Raw genomic sequence first — 15754 nt, forward strand, 5'->3', positions numbered from 1 at the left:
CACTTTCACTTCTATACATTTCTGAGAGTGGAAACCCTATCGCCCCTGAAATCATGTATTCTCCAGCTAAATTTCTGTCTCTAAAGTTCTTGAAAACAGTTTTTCTTTAAATGTTTCCCTTCCAATCTTCTATGATTATCTAAATATTCCATGAGAAGTTTTTAAAAAAGGTTGAACGCCAGAATCACAGAAAAGTATGTTCTAGACATCTTTTTATCATCAAAATACTTCAGTTTGTGCTTCTTTAACACAAATTGAAAGGATTCACTCATATTAGAGTGCAATTATAAAAACCAAGATATTAACTCTGAAACAATGCTACTTTCTAATCTACAGATCTTATTCACATTTTGTCAGTGATTTCAATAATGTCCTTTATGATGAGAAAAAAAGCCAAGATTTTGTTTTGCATCCCATTGTTTCAGGATACTTTCAAAAGCATGATTTAAGAAACTTTATCTTTTTCGATTGTTTCTTAATGATTCTCTTTCTTTATTAACTGTGCAATCACTTCCTATTTTTCTTTCATTCATTTTTGTAATTCTTCCTTCATTCCTGAAACTTTGCATCTCTGCTGACTCGTCTTCTTAGCCTGAAGAACTTCGTTATGCATTTTTTTTTTTTAGAGAAGTTCTGCCTACAGTAGATTACTTTATTCTTCCTTCACCTGAAAATACCTTTATTTCCCTGTCATTCCTGAAGGATATTTTCACTAGATACAGAATTCTGGGTAGACAGCCCTTCCTCCCTACACTGTGACTGTCCTCAGTACATTAAGGATGTTGTGCAACTTCTTGCTTCTGTGGATTCATGAATCTAATTCATTAGAGTTTTATCTCCCCGTATTATTGTGCTCTTCCGTGAAACTGGGGCTGACCATGGGACAAAGAGGTGAGAAAAAAGAGAAAAATAATGAGGATTTTCTCTTAGGCTCCTCATATGACAGGTACTTCTTTTTCTGGATCCTCTTTCTAGTGGGATGGATTTTCTCTCCGGATCTTATCTACACTGCTGCTTTGGCCACCCATCTGGTGCAGACTTATTACTGAGGCAGGGCCAGGACAGAAAAAGGAAAAGGAGAGAGTTGAGAGCTTTTGTTTTTGATAATGTTGTGTTGGTATTTGACAGTGAATGAGCCATTAACTAATTAAATTCACATTCCTCTACACCCCCATAGGCAGCAGATACCATTATGCAAGTAAGCAAAAATGAGTCATTGAATATCAGAGGGTGATTTGAGGAGACTGACTTTGGTTTCCAATTCTTTTGGATCTTGATGGCTTTGGGAGCATATAAGACTCTATTATCACAATGCAAATAACCAAAGGGAGGATAATGCTGGAAACTAAAATGTTATAGGCCGAGGTCTCTGTGGGGAGATAGTCGGAGGGATCAGAAAATGGCTAAATATGGAAAGTGAGGAGGGAACAAAAACAAAGACAGGCAATTATTACAACTTTCCCAGCATCAACTGGTCCTGAGACCTATCGAGGACTCTGATTTCACCCTTGCTGATGATGTCACCTCCAGTCTCCAGGACCCCCATCTCTGAGCCTTGTCCATCATATACATTCTGTCCTTTTTTTCTCTTCAGTGTGTCCTGGACGGATGCCTGTCATATTACTTCCCCAGCCATCACCCCACTGGATATCTGTGCCTTCACTGTACCTGAAATTCTTCAACTAAGTTACAGAAAGAGACCCCTGGAACAACAGACACTCTGAAGTGAAAGAGCTCAGATCCCTGTGGAAAAAATACACCAGGCATTAGCAACATCGACATTTATGTTCCTTTAAGTAAAATATACACTGGGGTTACTTTCCCTACTGATGCTGCATAGAAAAATTCCCATCTCTTTTCTAAGCTTCTTGAGCATATACTTCATATAACAAGATAAAAATGGAAGGAGAAGGACAAGAGTTTGAAGCAGAGGGACTCGATAGCTTTTTTCTTTTTCTTTCATATTCATTCTGTTTTATTTATTTTCCCTACAGCTCTACTGAGGTATTATTGGCAAATAAAAATATACATTTAAGGTATACATGTGCTGGGGTTTTGGGGTAGATTTTTCAAAAATTGGAGTATAATTTCTTTTCAGTGTTGTGTTAGTCTCTGCTCTACAGTGAGTCAGCTGTGTGTGTGTATATATATATACATATATACATATATATATATATATATATATATATATATATATATATATATATCCCCTGCCTCTTGTGCTCCCCTCTCTGCCCCCCTATCCATCCCACCCATCAAGGTCATCACAGACCACCTAGCTGAGCTCCGTGTGCTACACAGCAGGTTCACAGACACATAAAGTCTAACAAGGCCTTGAGGAGTGCTTTGGGCTAGTCCACATATATGGTTTTAATATGTCCCCTAACTTTTATTGGCTTTCACAACAATTACCTAGATTATGTCAACCTGCTGTGTTCTTAGAGGCAGCTGGACCCAGAAGACGTGTCTGTGTATGTCAAGGTGAAGAACGGTGAATCCGTTTCCACTAACTTTGGGAAACACCTTATCTGTTCCACCTTGATAATCCATTAGTCTTGTATTTCAGCTCAAAAAATGGTAAGTTAATGTTAAATTCAACATTAAGGTATCTATAGAAATAATAGCATCAAGGGAAATGGAGGAAAGCCTCCACACACTTCTCAGATGCTGTTTCCACCATTCATAGATAACTAAACTTTAAAAACAAAGACATAAAGGTCCTATCTAAACTCAAAATAGGGAAAATACAAATGTTGTCAACTTACTTTTATACTTAAGTTGAGGCCTAAAGGATTATACACTGGAGCAGAAAGAATCGATTCTAAGTAGGTCTTCATTTTTTTAACGTTTTCTGGCACAGTATGTCCTAAAATCACACCAAGTGTATTTTAAGCACATGTATGCTATTTTCTCATTCTGCATAAAGTTTCTTAAGTACATTAAGGTACAATGAAAGATTCCACTCTATAACATGGCTAAATTCTTTCATAGTTTTAGTTCTTCTTGACTTGGTGGAGAATATATTTACAGGAAATTAGCCCTAGCATATGACAGGGTATCTTCTCAGGGGCATCATCAAGAAGGACAAGATCTCTGACCACCTTAATCCAGACTGACCTTTCTTTCCTGCCCTATGCTCTTGACTAGTCCTGATCAGCCTATATTTTGGATATTTGGCAATGAAATAATTTCAGGACTACCTTAGTTGGTAAATGATTTCCAGTAAGGTAGCAGAGAAGTTCCACAATAACATCACCAAAATCTTTTCCAAAGGAAATGATCAGTTACTCCTGTTTTCTCATAATTCTTTCTAAAACTATGTATGTAGTGTAGGGGTTAGAGATTGCAGTGGTGTAATGGTACATGGGATCTAAAGGGGGGAAAAAACCTCTGATGGCAGCATCTGCCACTTTTCAGGATGTGAATATTCTTTTCTAAATTAAAAAAAAGTATAAGTTGAAGTATAGTTGATTTAAATGTTAGAAAAAAATATTATGTTAATTCCTAGTATATAGCAAAGTGATTCAGTATATATATATATATATGTATATATATATATATATATGTTCTTTTTCGTATTCTTTTCTATTATAGGGTATAACAGGATATTGAATATAGTTTCTTGTGTTATACAATGAGACTTGTTTAGTTATTTAGTTTATATATAGTAGTTTGTATCTGCTAATCCCAAACTCTTAATTTCTCCTTCTCCCATCCCTTTTCCCCTTTGGTAACCATAAATTTGTTTACTATGTCAATGAGTTTTCTTCTATTTTGAAAATAAGTTCATTTGTAACATATTTCAGATTCCACATATAAGTGATATCATATGATATTTATCTTTTTCTTCCTTACTTTGCCTAGTGTGATAATCACTAGGTCCATCTATGTTACTGCAGATGGCATTATTTCATTCATTTTATGGCTGAGCAATAGTCCATCTATATATATGTCTCTCTCTCTCTCTATGTCTATATATATATATATATATATATATATATATATATATATATATATATATATGTATCTCACATCTTTATCCATTCATCTGTCCGCGGGCACTTAGGTTGCTTCATGTCTTGGCTATTGCAAATAGTGCTGCTATGAACAGAGGGGTGCACTGTATCTTTTTCAATTATAGTTCTTTTGGGATAGACGCCCAGGAGTGGGATTGCTGGGTCATGTGACAGTTCTCTCTTTAGTTTTTTTAAGAAACCTCCACACTGTTCTCCATAGTAATTGTACCAGTTTACATTCCTACCAACAGCATGGGAGGTTTCCCTATTTTCCATACAGGGTGTGAATATCCTCTTCATGACTAACTTTAAGCAACTAGTGTGTAACAACCAGTATGCCAAAATGTTTGAATATTTAACAATTGGCGCTCAAAGAGAACAGGTTTCAGCAAACCACAGAAAATGAGGATGTTAGTTAAAGCAAAATGTTTACTAATTCTCTTTGCTCAATTTTTCATTTCAAAAATTCATATTTGGGTCAGAGTACGACTCACAGAATATGAAATGTCTGGATATTTGGTCACATTTAGAAATTTCATTTAACTCCATTTATTGATCTATCAATCTATCTACCCATCAATCTCCTTAAAAGTACGCATTCATGAACAAACACAAATGTGCAACAAAAAATTATGTATTTGAGGTAAAATTGAATTTTGGTAGATTTCACTTTACTTATTTAGAAATACTTCTGCATTATTTCAGTTATTTTATCATAAGCTATTTAATAAACTTTTCTTATATAATTAGAAGATAGATCCTATGAATAATCTGGCAACACCTTTTATATCTTCCTCCATACAAGCAATGAAAGGAGACGCCAGACCAACATGTGGCACAAACTCAGTCAGTCGTTTTTGCTGCTAATCTAGATAATGGCCCTGAATCCAGGTCACTGAAGTGATGATGGAATAGGTGTGAGACACAGACACAGAGAACAAACTTAAGGTTAACAAAGGGGAAAGGGGAAGAAGGGATAAACTAGGAGGTGGGGATTAACATATATATAGAACTATTTACAAAACAGATCACCGTCAAGGACCTATTGTATAGCACAGGGGAATCTACTCAATATTTTGTAATAATTCATAAAGGGTAAAGAATTTGAAAAAGAATATATAAATATATGTACAACTGAATCATTGCACTGTATTAAAAAAAAAGTGTGAGATGATAGAAGTAGCATGAACCGTGATATAATAACTGATTAAACTTCTTTTCCAAAGACCTCTTGAATATCTTTTGGGTAAAAAGTTTTTGTAAACCACTTCTCTAGGTAATAACAACAGTGTGTGTGCTGTGCTCAGTCGTATCCGACTCTTTGCAGCCCCATGGACTGTACCCACCAGACTCTTCTGTCCATGGAACTTTCCAGGCAAGAATACTGGAGTGGGTTGCAATTCCTATTCCAGGGATCTTCCTGACCTGGGGCTTGAACCCACATCTCTTGCATCTCCTGCATTGGCAGGTGGATTCTTTACCACTACGCAACCTGGGAAGCCCCAAAACCATAGTACTTATAGCTGCAACAATTGTAGAAGAAAGCAAATCCTACTTAGGTTCCAGTTTTCCCTGTTATTCACTTCAGTCACAGTAACCAGGTATGGAGTTTCCACTGGGAAATTCCCATCTTCACTGTAAACTTGCAAAGAAACTGGATATTGTATAACTGGAAACTTAAAACGAGGAACCTAAAATGCAAATGTCAAGAATGAGTATAAATTTGGAAACTTGAATACTAATTTCATTTCCTGGAAAAGGATGAATAGAATTTGGCTATTCTAAATTAAGTGTGCTTCTGAGAGAATTTCTGCCTTCTCAGGTCATGAAAAAAAATCTGTCTTACAGCAGAATCAGTGTGAATTTCAAAAGTAATATGCAAACACTGTGGTAGCAAAACTCATATCTTTCTATTGACCTTTTTTCTTCCCATAGGAATTTGCTATGATGATTTTTTGACTAACCCATATCCCTTAAGGTACTGTATGAACTGTAAGGTACTGTATGAGGAGAGTGAAAAAGTTGGCTTAAAGCTCAACATTCAGAAAACAAAGATCATGGCATCTGGTCCCATCACTTCATGGGAAATAGATGGAGAAATAGTGGGAACAGTGGCAGACTTTATTTTTTGGGGCTCCAAAATCTCTGTAGATGATGACTGCAGCCATGAAATTAAAAGACACTTACTCCTTGGAAGAAAAGTTATGACCAACCTAGACAGCATACTAAAAAGCAGAGACATTACTTTGCCAACAAAGGTCCATCTAGTCAAGGCTACGGTTTTTCCAGTAATCATGTATGGATGTGAGAGTTGGACTATAAGGAAAGCTGTAAGAACTGGGTCTTCCTAAAGCCCTCTCCCTGCCAGTCATGATCTTTCCATCATACTCGTTAAACTCAGGCTCTAGAGTTGAAATCTAGCTCCATCACATATTAGTGATATGATCTTTAGCAAATTACCAGGCTTCTGTGTGCCTCTAGCGAAATGAGACAAGTCATGGAGAAGCCTTAGAGCAGTATATGGTAGAAGTAAATGCTCAAGAAATAGTGGAATTCAGTAAACGTGGAGTTGTGGTGGTACATAATAGCAACCTTTGCAATTTATTGAATGCTGACTCTATGCCCAATATTATGGTACATGATTTTATTTTTATATAAAAACAAAACAATGAAATCACTTAAAATAATGTCGTATGTAGTCTGACAAGGACTTTGAAACAGATCTACTTAAAAGTTATACCAAGTGCATAGGTTGAGTCAGCTAATGCAGACACCATCAACCTGATACATGTCTGAATGCTTGGAGACTAACAGAAGGAACTATTTGACATAGAACCCACTCTCTTAACCAGCATATTATACTGTCTTCTAGTTTGTCACTACTACCTTGAGCTTCAAGTTTGATATTCCAGAGCCTGATACATATTATATACTCAATACTTTTTTGAATAAATCAATATTTACCACAATCTAGTGTAGTTTTTGACAGGTTATAAATTGCTATCATATAGATATATGCATGTGTGTATCTTTATAAGAACCTGTGAAATGAACAGGGCAATGCAAGTTTTATTCTCTTTTACAGATGAGGTTAATTACTATGTCTCAGTTCAGTTTAATCGCTCAATTGTGTGTGACTCTTTGCGAGAGAATTACTATGTCTCGGAACATTTAAATTACAATCTTTTTAGCTTGATGTCATCTTTAATTCTATGTCACAGTAAGACATTATTTCTACGTCTTAGGTTTCATGTTTAACCAAAATGCACATTTCAAAATCTTATTAATATGAAAGCACTCCTGTCTTCAGGAAATTAAAGATTATCTTACCTTTTCTCGACAATCTGAGAAAGCAACAGCATATGAAAACTTCTGATCATTTGTACAATTACACTCCTTCCGAGTAGTTGCATTTGCACACTGTTTGAATTTACCAGATCTCTGCAAATAGAATTAAAATAGGTCGATATGCTGGTTTTGGTGGCAGAATTTCTGCAGACCGAGTAAATATGAAATAAATATTTGTTCCCTGAATGAATAAAACTTTGAGAAGGTCAAAGGGGAAAAGTCCATTAATAATAAGGTAAAAGCACAGTATTTCTGAATTTTGTCTCCTTGCTTAGTAAGGAATCCAAGTATCACTCAGCTGCTTACCTCAGGGTTACCCTAGAGTCGACAGGCAGGGGACCAGAAAGCTTGTATCATTAAAAAAAATCATTTTATATTTGGTACGCTGAGTCTTCCTTGCTGTGCACAGGTTTCCTCTAGCCGTGGGGAGTGGGGGCTCCTCTTTGTTGAGGTGCCCGGGCTTCTCACTGTGGTGGTTTCTCTTGTTATGGAGCACGGGCTGCAGGGTGCAGACGCTTCAGCAGTTGTGGCTCCTGGGCTCTAGAGAGTGGGCTCAGTAGTTGCGGCGCACAGGCTTAGCTGCTCCGTGGCATGTGGGATCCTCCAGACCAGGGGCCGATCCTGTGTCCCCGGCATCGGCAGGCAGATTCCTATCCACCGTATCACCAGGGAAGTCCAGCCCGTGTCATTCTGAATGCACTAACTAGGATGCTCACCTCCCTGTCCTTGGCCGCTCCCATCACTAGCATGGACGCTGAGACCTAAAGGAGCAGACCTGGCATGCCGTGTTGCAGACTATGGGTAGTCTTCAAACATATTATTTTGTACTTGTCTCTCCTCATCGCAGTCACTAATGCTGTTAATATCCCCACTGTAGCCATCCACATGTTCTTCATTTTTTCATTTGATCACTCTTGCTAGAGGTTAGTTTATTCATTTTGGCAAAGAACTGGCTTTTGATTTTGATAATCAACTCTATTTCTAAAAAAAGTTATTCTTCCTTCTTTTTATAAGATTACCATTCTTTTCCCCATTGCTTCTTTTTTTCTTCTTTCTAGTGAGATAAAATTTATCATTGTCAAGTGTACAATGCAGTGGGCTTTAGTACATTCACAATGTTGTTCAATCATTACCACTATTTCATTTCAGAACTAATTTGCTGCTTAGTTGGGTTCATTAGGTTCTTTGAATCTTCTTGAACTGTTGGTTTCACAATTATATTTTCAATTTTTGACATTTTGTGTGTGTGTATGTGTCTGATGTCTATCCCCATTTTTTTCATCATTACAATGGTTCCTTGAATTGTTCTGAAATAATTACTATGCTTATTCTAAAGTTTGCTTGTATTTATGATACTGTTTTTTGAGGCACAGTTTTTTAAGTTGTTGAGATTATGCTTCTTTCTTATTGTGGAAGTTTTTTTTTTTTCAAATATTTGTTGTTGATCATCATTGTTCAGTCACTCAGTGATGTCCAACTCTTTGTGACCCCATGGACTGCAGCACACCAGGCTTCCCTGTCCTTCACCATCTCCTGGAGTTTGCTCAAAGTCATGTCCATTGAGTCGATGATGGCATACAACCACCTCATCCTCTGTTGTTCCCTTCTCCTCTTGCCCTCCATCTTTCCCAGTATCAGGGTCTTTTCCAATGAGTCAGTTCTTCCCATCAGGTGGCCAAGTTCAGTTCAGTTCAGTTGCTCAGTCGTGTTCGACTCTTTGCGACCCCATGAATTGCAGCACTCCAGGCCTCCCTGTTCATCACCATCTCCCGGAGTTCACTCAGACTCACGTCCATTGAGTCAGTGATGCCATCCAGCCATATCATCCTCTGTCGTCCCCTTCTCCTGCCCCCAATCCCTCCCAGCATCAGAGTCTTTTCCAATGAGTCGACTCTTCACATGAGGTGGCCAAAGTACTGGAGTTTCAGCTTTAGCATCATTCCTTCCAAAGAAATCCCAGGGTTGATCTCCTTCAGAATGGACTGGTTGGATCTCCTTGCAGTCCAAGGGACTCTCAAGAGTCTTCTCCAACACCACAGTTCAACAGCATTAATTCTTCAGCGCTCAGCTTTCTTCACAGACCAACTCTCACATCCATACATGACCACAGGAAAAACCATAGCCTTGACTAGATGGACCTTAGACGGCAAAGTAATGTCTCTGCTTTTTAGTATGCTATCTAGGTTGGTCATAACTTTTCTTCCAAGGAGTAAGCGTCTTTTAATTTCATGGCTGCAATCACCATCTGCAGTGATTTTGGAGCCCCCCAAAATAAAGTCTGACACTGTTTCCACTGTTTCCCCATCTATTTCCCATGAAGTGATGGGACCAGATGCCATGATCTTCGTTTTCTGAATGTTGAGGTTTCAGCCAACTTTTTCACTCTCCTCTTTCACTTTCATCAAGAGGCTTTTTAGTTCCTCTTCACTTTCTGCCATAAGGGTGGTGTCATGACAGGTGGCCAAAGTATTGGAGTTTTAGCTTCAGCATCAGTCCTTCCAATGAATATACAGGGTTGATTTCCTTTAGGATTGACTGGTTTGATCTCCTTGCTGTCCAAGGGACTCTCAAGAGTCTTCAACACCACAGTTTGAAAGCATTTGTCTGCTTATCCTTGGGGAGTCTAACTGTAAACTGTGTGTCTCGAATGATGTTACACATGATTGCCTAGTAAGGGGATGATGTCAGTGTAACGAGAAGTTACAGCATTGGTCCAGGTGCACTTTTCCCCCAGGTGATCAGAGGCAGAATTACATACATTTTTAGTCTGCCCCACTAGGTGATGCTATTTAATTTGTATAGCCTTCAAAACTTGAAAGTGAAAGTATTAGTGAAAGTGTTTGCTGCTCTGTCATGTGCCATTCTTTGTGGCCCCATGGCCTGTATAGTTTTCAAAGCTTATTCTCCCCCATTAAAGATCCTCAAAGATGTCATGTTTATCTAGTTCACTGTTGTCTCTCTAGAAAATATCTGTACAGTGTCTGATGACTCTGGAAATGCTGGAGTGTGAAATTAACATTTGTTGAATATAGAAAAGGTCCACCGAAATCTGTTATTTACTTGTATGTAAATTAGATAATTTCCTATTCAACTCCCAAGAAAATCCAGAAGAAAAAAAGAGAAAACCCAAACTAAGGATTTCCATGTAAATATATTAAACTCATATTTCAATGGAGAAGGCTTGATTCTAGTGACATAGCAGAGTTCATCTTTGGAAGAGACTAGAATTGAGGAATTCAGTATTTGAGTTGCTCATTGCCTGGAACAGAGATTTTTACCCTGAAATCTAAGGTTAAACAAGTCAGTCTCATGTTGTGTATGTACGTGTGTGTGTGTGTGTGTGTGTGTAATAGAGTGTGTATAAATGTGTATTATTAGTTTGTTGAACAATTTTTAAGCACTTCCTATGTCTGGCACTTTTCTGGGTACTAAAGATGCATGCGTGCCAAGTCGCTTCAGTTGTGTTCTGCTCTGAGATCCTATGGACTGTAGCCTGCCAGGCTCCTCTGTCCATGGGGATTCTCCAGGCAAAAATACTGGAGTGGGTTACCATGCCCTCCTCCAGGGAATCTTCCCAGTGCAGGGATTGAACCCATGTCTCTTACATCTCCTGCATTTGCAGGCAGGTTCCTTACCACTGAGCCATCTTCAAGGGACACTAAAGATAGCAGAGAGAATAAAACTGATTAAAAATCCTCAATAATAACCCTGTCTTCTGTAGCTTACCTTTTAATGAAATCTAATAAATGAAAGGTCAGGGCAAGGTCAGGATGAAAGGTCAGGGCAAGGTCAGGCGTGTTGAGGCGTGTCGGGACATGTCCCGGCAGAGAGTGCTGCAGACATGCCCCGGAGACGGCCCGGCAACCAAGCCGACCAATCAGGAGCCGACACGAAGCCCTCGCCGTCCAATCAGGAGCTGACATGGAGCCCTTGGACACCAATCACCGCTGAGCCCATGTTTTCTTCCTTATATGGGAGCCCTGGCCCGGGCTATAAAACCCTTCCCCACCCTTGCAGACTCCGCAGACTCCCTTTACCCCAAGACTCCCTTTGCTTCGCAGACCGCCCCCCCCCCGCCCCTCGCCCCTGGCTCCCTTGCTTACCCGCCCCCGGGAGTTCTGCCCGAGAGTGACTGCCCAATAAAAGGCCCTGATCAATGGTCCATAGGGGTAACTCCTTCTTCCCGTGGCGTTTCTTACAATAAATAAACTGGTAAAACACGTAAAATTGTAAAAGGGGCAATGAAGAAAAATAAGGCAGGGGAGAGGGGCAAGACTGGTATCAGTGGAGGTGGATGGTACAGTTTTAAACAGAGTGGTCAAGGAAGGCCTCACAATGATGGCAACATTTAAGCAAAAACCTGAAGATGGTGATGAGATGTGCCATGTGATATCTGGCAGAAGTGCATTCCAGACAGAGGAAATTTCTGAAGCTTAAAGACCCTGAGGTGAAAATACATGTAGTAGGTTTGAAGAATAGCAAGGAGGCCAACATGGCCAGAGCAGACTGACCTGGGGAGAATCAGGTCAGATGCAAATCCAAGGCTAAACAATGGAGGACCTTATAAACCACTGTAAGAATAAAGCTTTTATTCTGAATGAGACAGGGAGATGAAGAGTTTTGAACAAAAGGAACAGCCATTTTCTGTCTTTGTGTGTGCATGTACGTTCAAGAATGAATATGAATGTCCACGTGTCCATATATATATACGCAGGTGTGTTTTTCTGGAGGGAGATTTCACAGGTATCTATGAGGTTCCCTTGGGCAGCCACCCCATGATGCACTTTCCTTTTGAACCTAGTGGCTTCTCTCTGTTCTCTCTACTTTGTTCACTCAAACTCGAGAGAGGCAGAGTGCTGCTGGGGTTTGGTTATTTTCTAGGCAGGAAATGAGTCTATGTTGGAGCAAACACTCTTCTCTCCTTTGGGACATCATTCCTTTTACAGGGCTCGAACTATGAGATGCTTTGGGGCTCTTTCATTAAACAAAACATACAGACAATAAACAATACTCTCATCCCCCTTATGCTCTTTGAAATTCAAGTGGGAGTTTGGGAGAGGTCAAGGGGAAAGAGTCCATTTAGACTCTTCGGTTCCAAAACCAAATCCAGAAATAGCAGTATAATATCATATAAGAAACGAATCGTCAGTCTAGGTTTGATACAGGGTGCAGGATGCTTGGGGCTGGTTGCACTGGGATGACCCGGAGGGATGGTGTTGTGGGGGAGGTGGGAGGGGGATTCGGGATTGGGAACACGCGTACACCTGTGGTGGATTCATGTTGATGTGTGGCAAAACCAATACAATATTGTAAAGTAAAAAAAAAAAATAATAATAATAATAAATAAAAAAAAGAGAGAAGAAAGGGTAAAGTAGTAGCAGGAAGAACAGGGACAGCAGTAGTAATCGTAGTAGTGGCAGTAGTAAGGGAGGAGGAGAGGAGGGGGAGGGGAAGGAGAAGCAGCGCTGCTGTATAGGTCATATTATGCTTAACGCACCTTCTCATCTAATCTCTGCAGCTAGGTCTGTTCATCTGTAATTTTACTGAATGGTTTCTTGAATTAAGATAAATACTAGTTTATCTGCAGAAAAAATATTTACCTTCGACTTGTAAAATAGATTTCTTGGTATGGGTTTGCTAGGATCTACATGATAAAAATTATCTGTAAGTGGAATAGCAATTCCCATATTAGACGGAGGCCTGTAGTTTATCTGAAAATGATCAAACAAAGATACTGTAAATTTCATTGTTATTTACCAAGTCTTTAATTTAAAAATCTTGATTTTCCAGAAAAGCATTCAAAACAGATATTTCACTTTTAGCTCCTTGTATTTAAGTAAATTTCTCTTCCCCCAGCACTCCCTCAACCATGCTAATGCAACTTGGACCTTGTAAATAAGTGAATAAAGTTTTAGAGACTAAGGTAGCTGTCATGAAGTCATGCAACAAAGTTAAAAAATCTTATTAACAGTCTTAGTGACATATTTAATAAATAATTCAATTATTTACTAAATAATTGATGGTTTGGGTAGTAATTTGGGATTTTTTGTTACAAAGAAAATTATAAGTAATCAGTTAACAAAGAGCAGTAATTAATATTTTAAAAACAGTCACGTGTTCTGATAAGACAAAAATTAAAATTGTTACTACATTGAAATGGGACCAGTAAGATATATCAGCTCAAGACAAGTATGAGTCAGCTTAAGGGCAAATAACTGTATATACTGTGAAAGCCCAAGATTATGCCACCATAATATAGTAGAAAATAATGATGAGACTATTACACTAAGAAAAACCATAAGTTCAGAACATTTTCACATTTTAGTCATCATATCCTCAAAATGACACGAGGGTTGAAAAATAACTGAAGTGTTCTGAGTAATTCAGGAAAGAAATGCTAAGACCAAATGGCCAGCTAGTCACACAAAAGTAACATATCACTGGAACTGCTTAGGTTTCTTACCGGCAAAACTTTGATCATATTAAAACCCTGACTGTTCACGTAAACTCCACTCATCCAGTCTTCCAAGGGGATAATTTCACTAGGAATGTGATGCATAGACTTGAGATAACTACAGCTGCTTTTCAACATTGGCACGAATGTTGTAACATAGCACTCAGTCGATGCTCCCCAGACAATAAACTCCAGTGAAGTTGAACCCTGGAAATAGCCAAATAAATGAAGGTTAATTAAAGTAACTGTTACCTACTGAACTGTGCCTGTACCGTATGTTGAGGTCCCGACCTCCAGTATCTCAGAATGGGACTATATTTGGCGATAAGGCCTTTTTGTTGTCATTGTTCATATACTCAGTTGTGTCCGACTCTTTGGAGACCCCCATGGACTGCAGCACACCAGGCTTCCCTGTCCGTCACAAACTCCCAGAACTTGCTCAAACTCATGTCCATTGAGTTGGTGATGCCATCCAACCATCTCATTCTTTGTTGTCCGCTTCTCCTGCCTTTAATCTTTCCCCGTATCAGGGTCTTTTCTAATGAGTCAGCTCTTCGTATCAGGTGGCCAAAGTATTAGAGCTTCAGCTTCAGCATCGGCCCTTCCAATGAATATTCAGGATTTATTTCTTTAGGATTGACTGGTTTGATCTCCTTGCAGTCCAAGAGACTCTAAGGAGTCTTCTCCAGCACCACAGTTCAAAAGCATCAGTTCTTTGGTGCTCAGCCTTCTTTATGGTCCAATGCTCACAAACATACATGACTACTGGAAAAACCTTAGCTTTGACCAGATGGACCTTTGTTGGGAAAGTAATGTCTCTACTTCTCAATATGCTGTCTAGGTTGGTCATAGCTTTCCTTCCAAGGAGCAAGCATCTTTTAATTTTATGGCTGCAGCTGCCATCTGAAGTGATTTTGGAGCCCAAGAAAATAAAATCTGTCAATGTTTACGTTGTTTCCCCATCTATTTGCCATGAAATGATGGGATTGGATGCCACGATCTTCGTTTTTTTTTAAAGTTTAGTTTTAAGCCAGCTTTTTCCTCTTTCACCTTCATCAGTTCAGTTCAGTTCAGTCACTCAGTCATCTCTGACTCTGTGTGACCCCATGAACTGCAGCACACCAGGCCTCCCTGTCCATCACCAACTCCCAGAGTCCACCCAAACCCATGTCCATTGAGTTGGTGATGCCATTCAACCATCTTATCCTCTGTCGTCCCCTTTTCCTCCTGCCCTTAATCTTTCTCAGCATCAGGGTCTTTTCAAATGAGTCAGCTCTTCGCATCAGGTGGCCAAAGTACTGGAGTTTCAACTTCAACATTAGTCCTTCCAATGAACACCCAGGACTGATCTCCTTTAGGATCGACTGTTTGGATCTCCTTGCAGTCCAAGGGACTCTTTTTTTTTTTTGCTATATATGTGTGTGTGTGTATATATATATATATATATATATATATATATATATATATATATATTTATTTATTTATTTATTTATTTTTACTTCATTTTACTTTATAATTCTGTATTGGTTTTGCCATACATTGACATGAATCCACCATGGGGGTACATGCGTTCCCAAACATGAGCCCCCCTCCCACCTCCCTCCCCATAACATCTCTCTGGGTCATCACCGTGCACCAGCCCCAAGCATGCTGCATCCTGCGTCGGACATAGACTGGCGATTCGATTCTTACATGATAGTATACATGTTTCAATGCCATTCTCCCAAATCATCCCACCCTCTCCCTCTCCCTCTGAGTCCAAAAGTCCATTATACACATCTGTGTCTTTTTTGCTGTCTTGCATACAGGGTCATCATTGCCATAAGAGTCTTCTCCAACACCACAGTTCAGAAGCATCAATTCTTCAGCACTTAGCTTTCTTTATAGTCCAACTCTCATATCCATACATGACCACTGGAAAAACCATAGCCTTGAC

At 39.1% G+C, this 15754-nt stretch overlaps 1 protein-coding gene across 1 annotated transcript in view; it reads right to left on the reverse strand.

Annotated features, from left to right (window-relative positions):
• Positions 1 to 15754, reverse strand: part of CATSPERB (cation channel sperm associated auxiliary subunit beta) — a 139195-nt gene that overhangs the window by 3620 nt on the left and 119821 nt on the right. Inside the window, exons 20-25 of the mRNA XM_069559306.1 lie at positions 13828 to 14025; positions 12965 to 13075; positions 7347 to 7457; positions 5572 to 5707; positions 2766 to 2866; positions 1669 to 1743 (exon numbers count right to left, since the gene is read on the reverse strand). Coding sequence (XP_069415407.1) covers positions 1669 to 1743; positions 2766 to 2866; positions 5572 to 5707; positions 7347 to 7457; positions 12965 to 13075; positions 13828 to 14025 — 732 coding nt within the window. The remainder of the gene's footprint in view (positions 1 to 1668; positions 1744 to 2765; positions 2867 to 5571; positions 5708 to 7346; positions 7458 to 12964; positions 13076 to 13827; positions 14026 to 15754) is intronic.

Source organism: Ovis canadensis, chromosome 18 (assembly GCF_042477335.2).
Source record: "Ovis canadensis isolate MfBH-ARS-UI-01 breed Bighorn chromosome 18, ARS-UI_OviCan_v2, whole genome shotgun sequence".
NCBI lineage: Eukaryota > Metazoa > Chordata > Mammalia > Artiodactyla > Bovidae > Ovis > Ovis canadensis.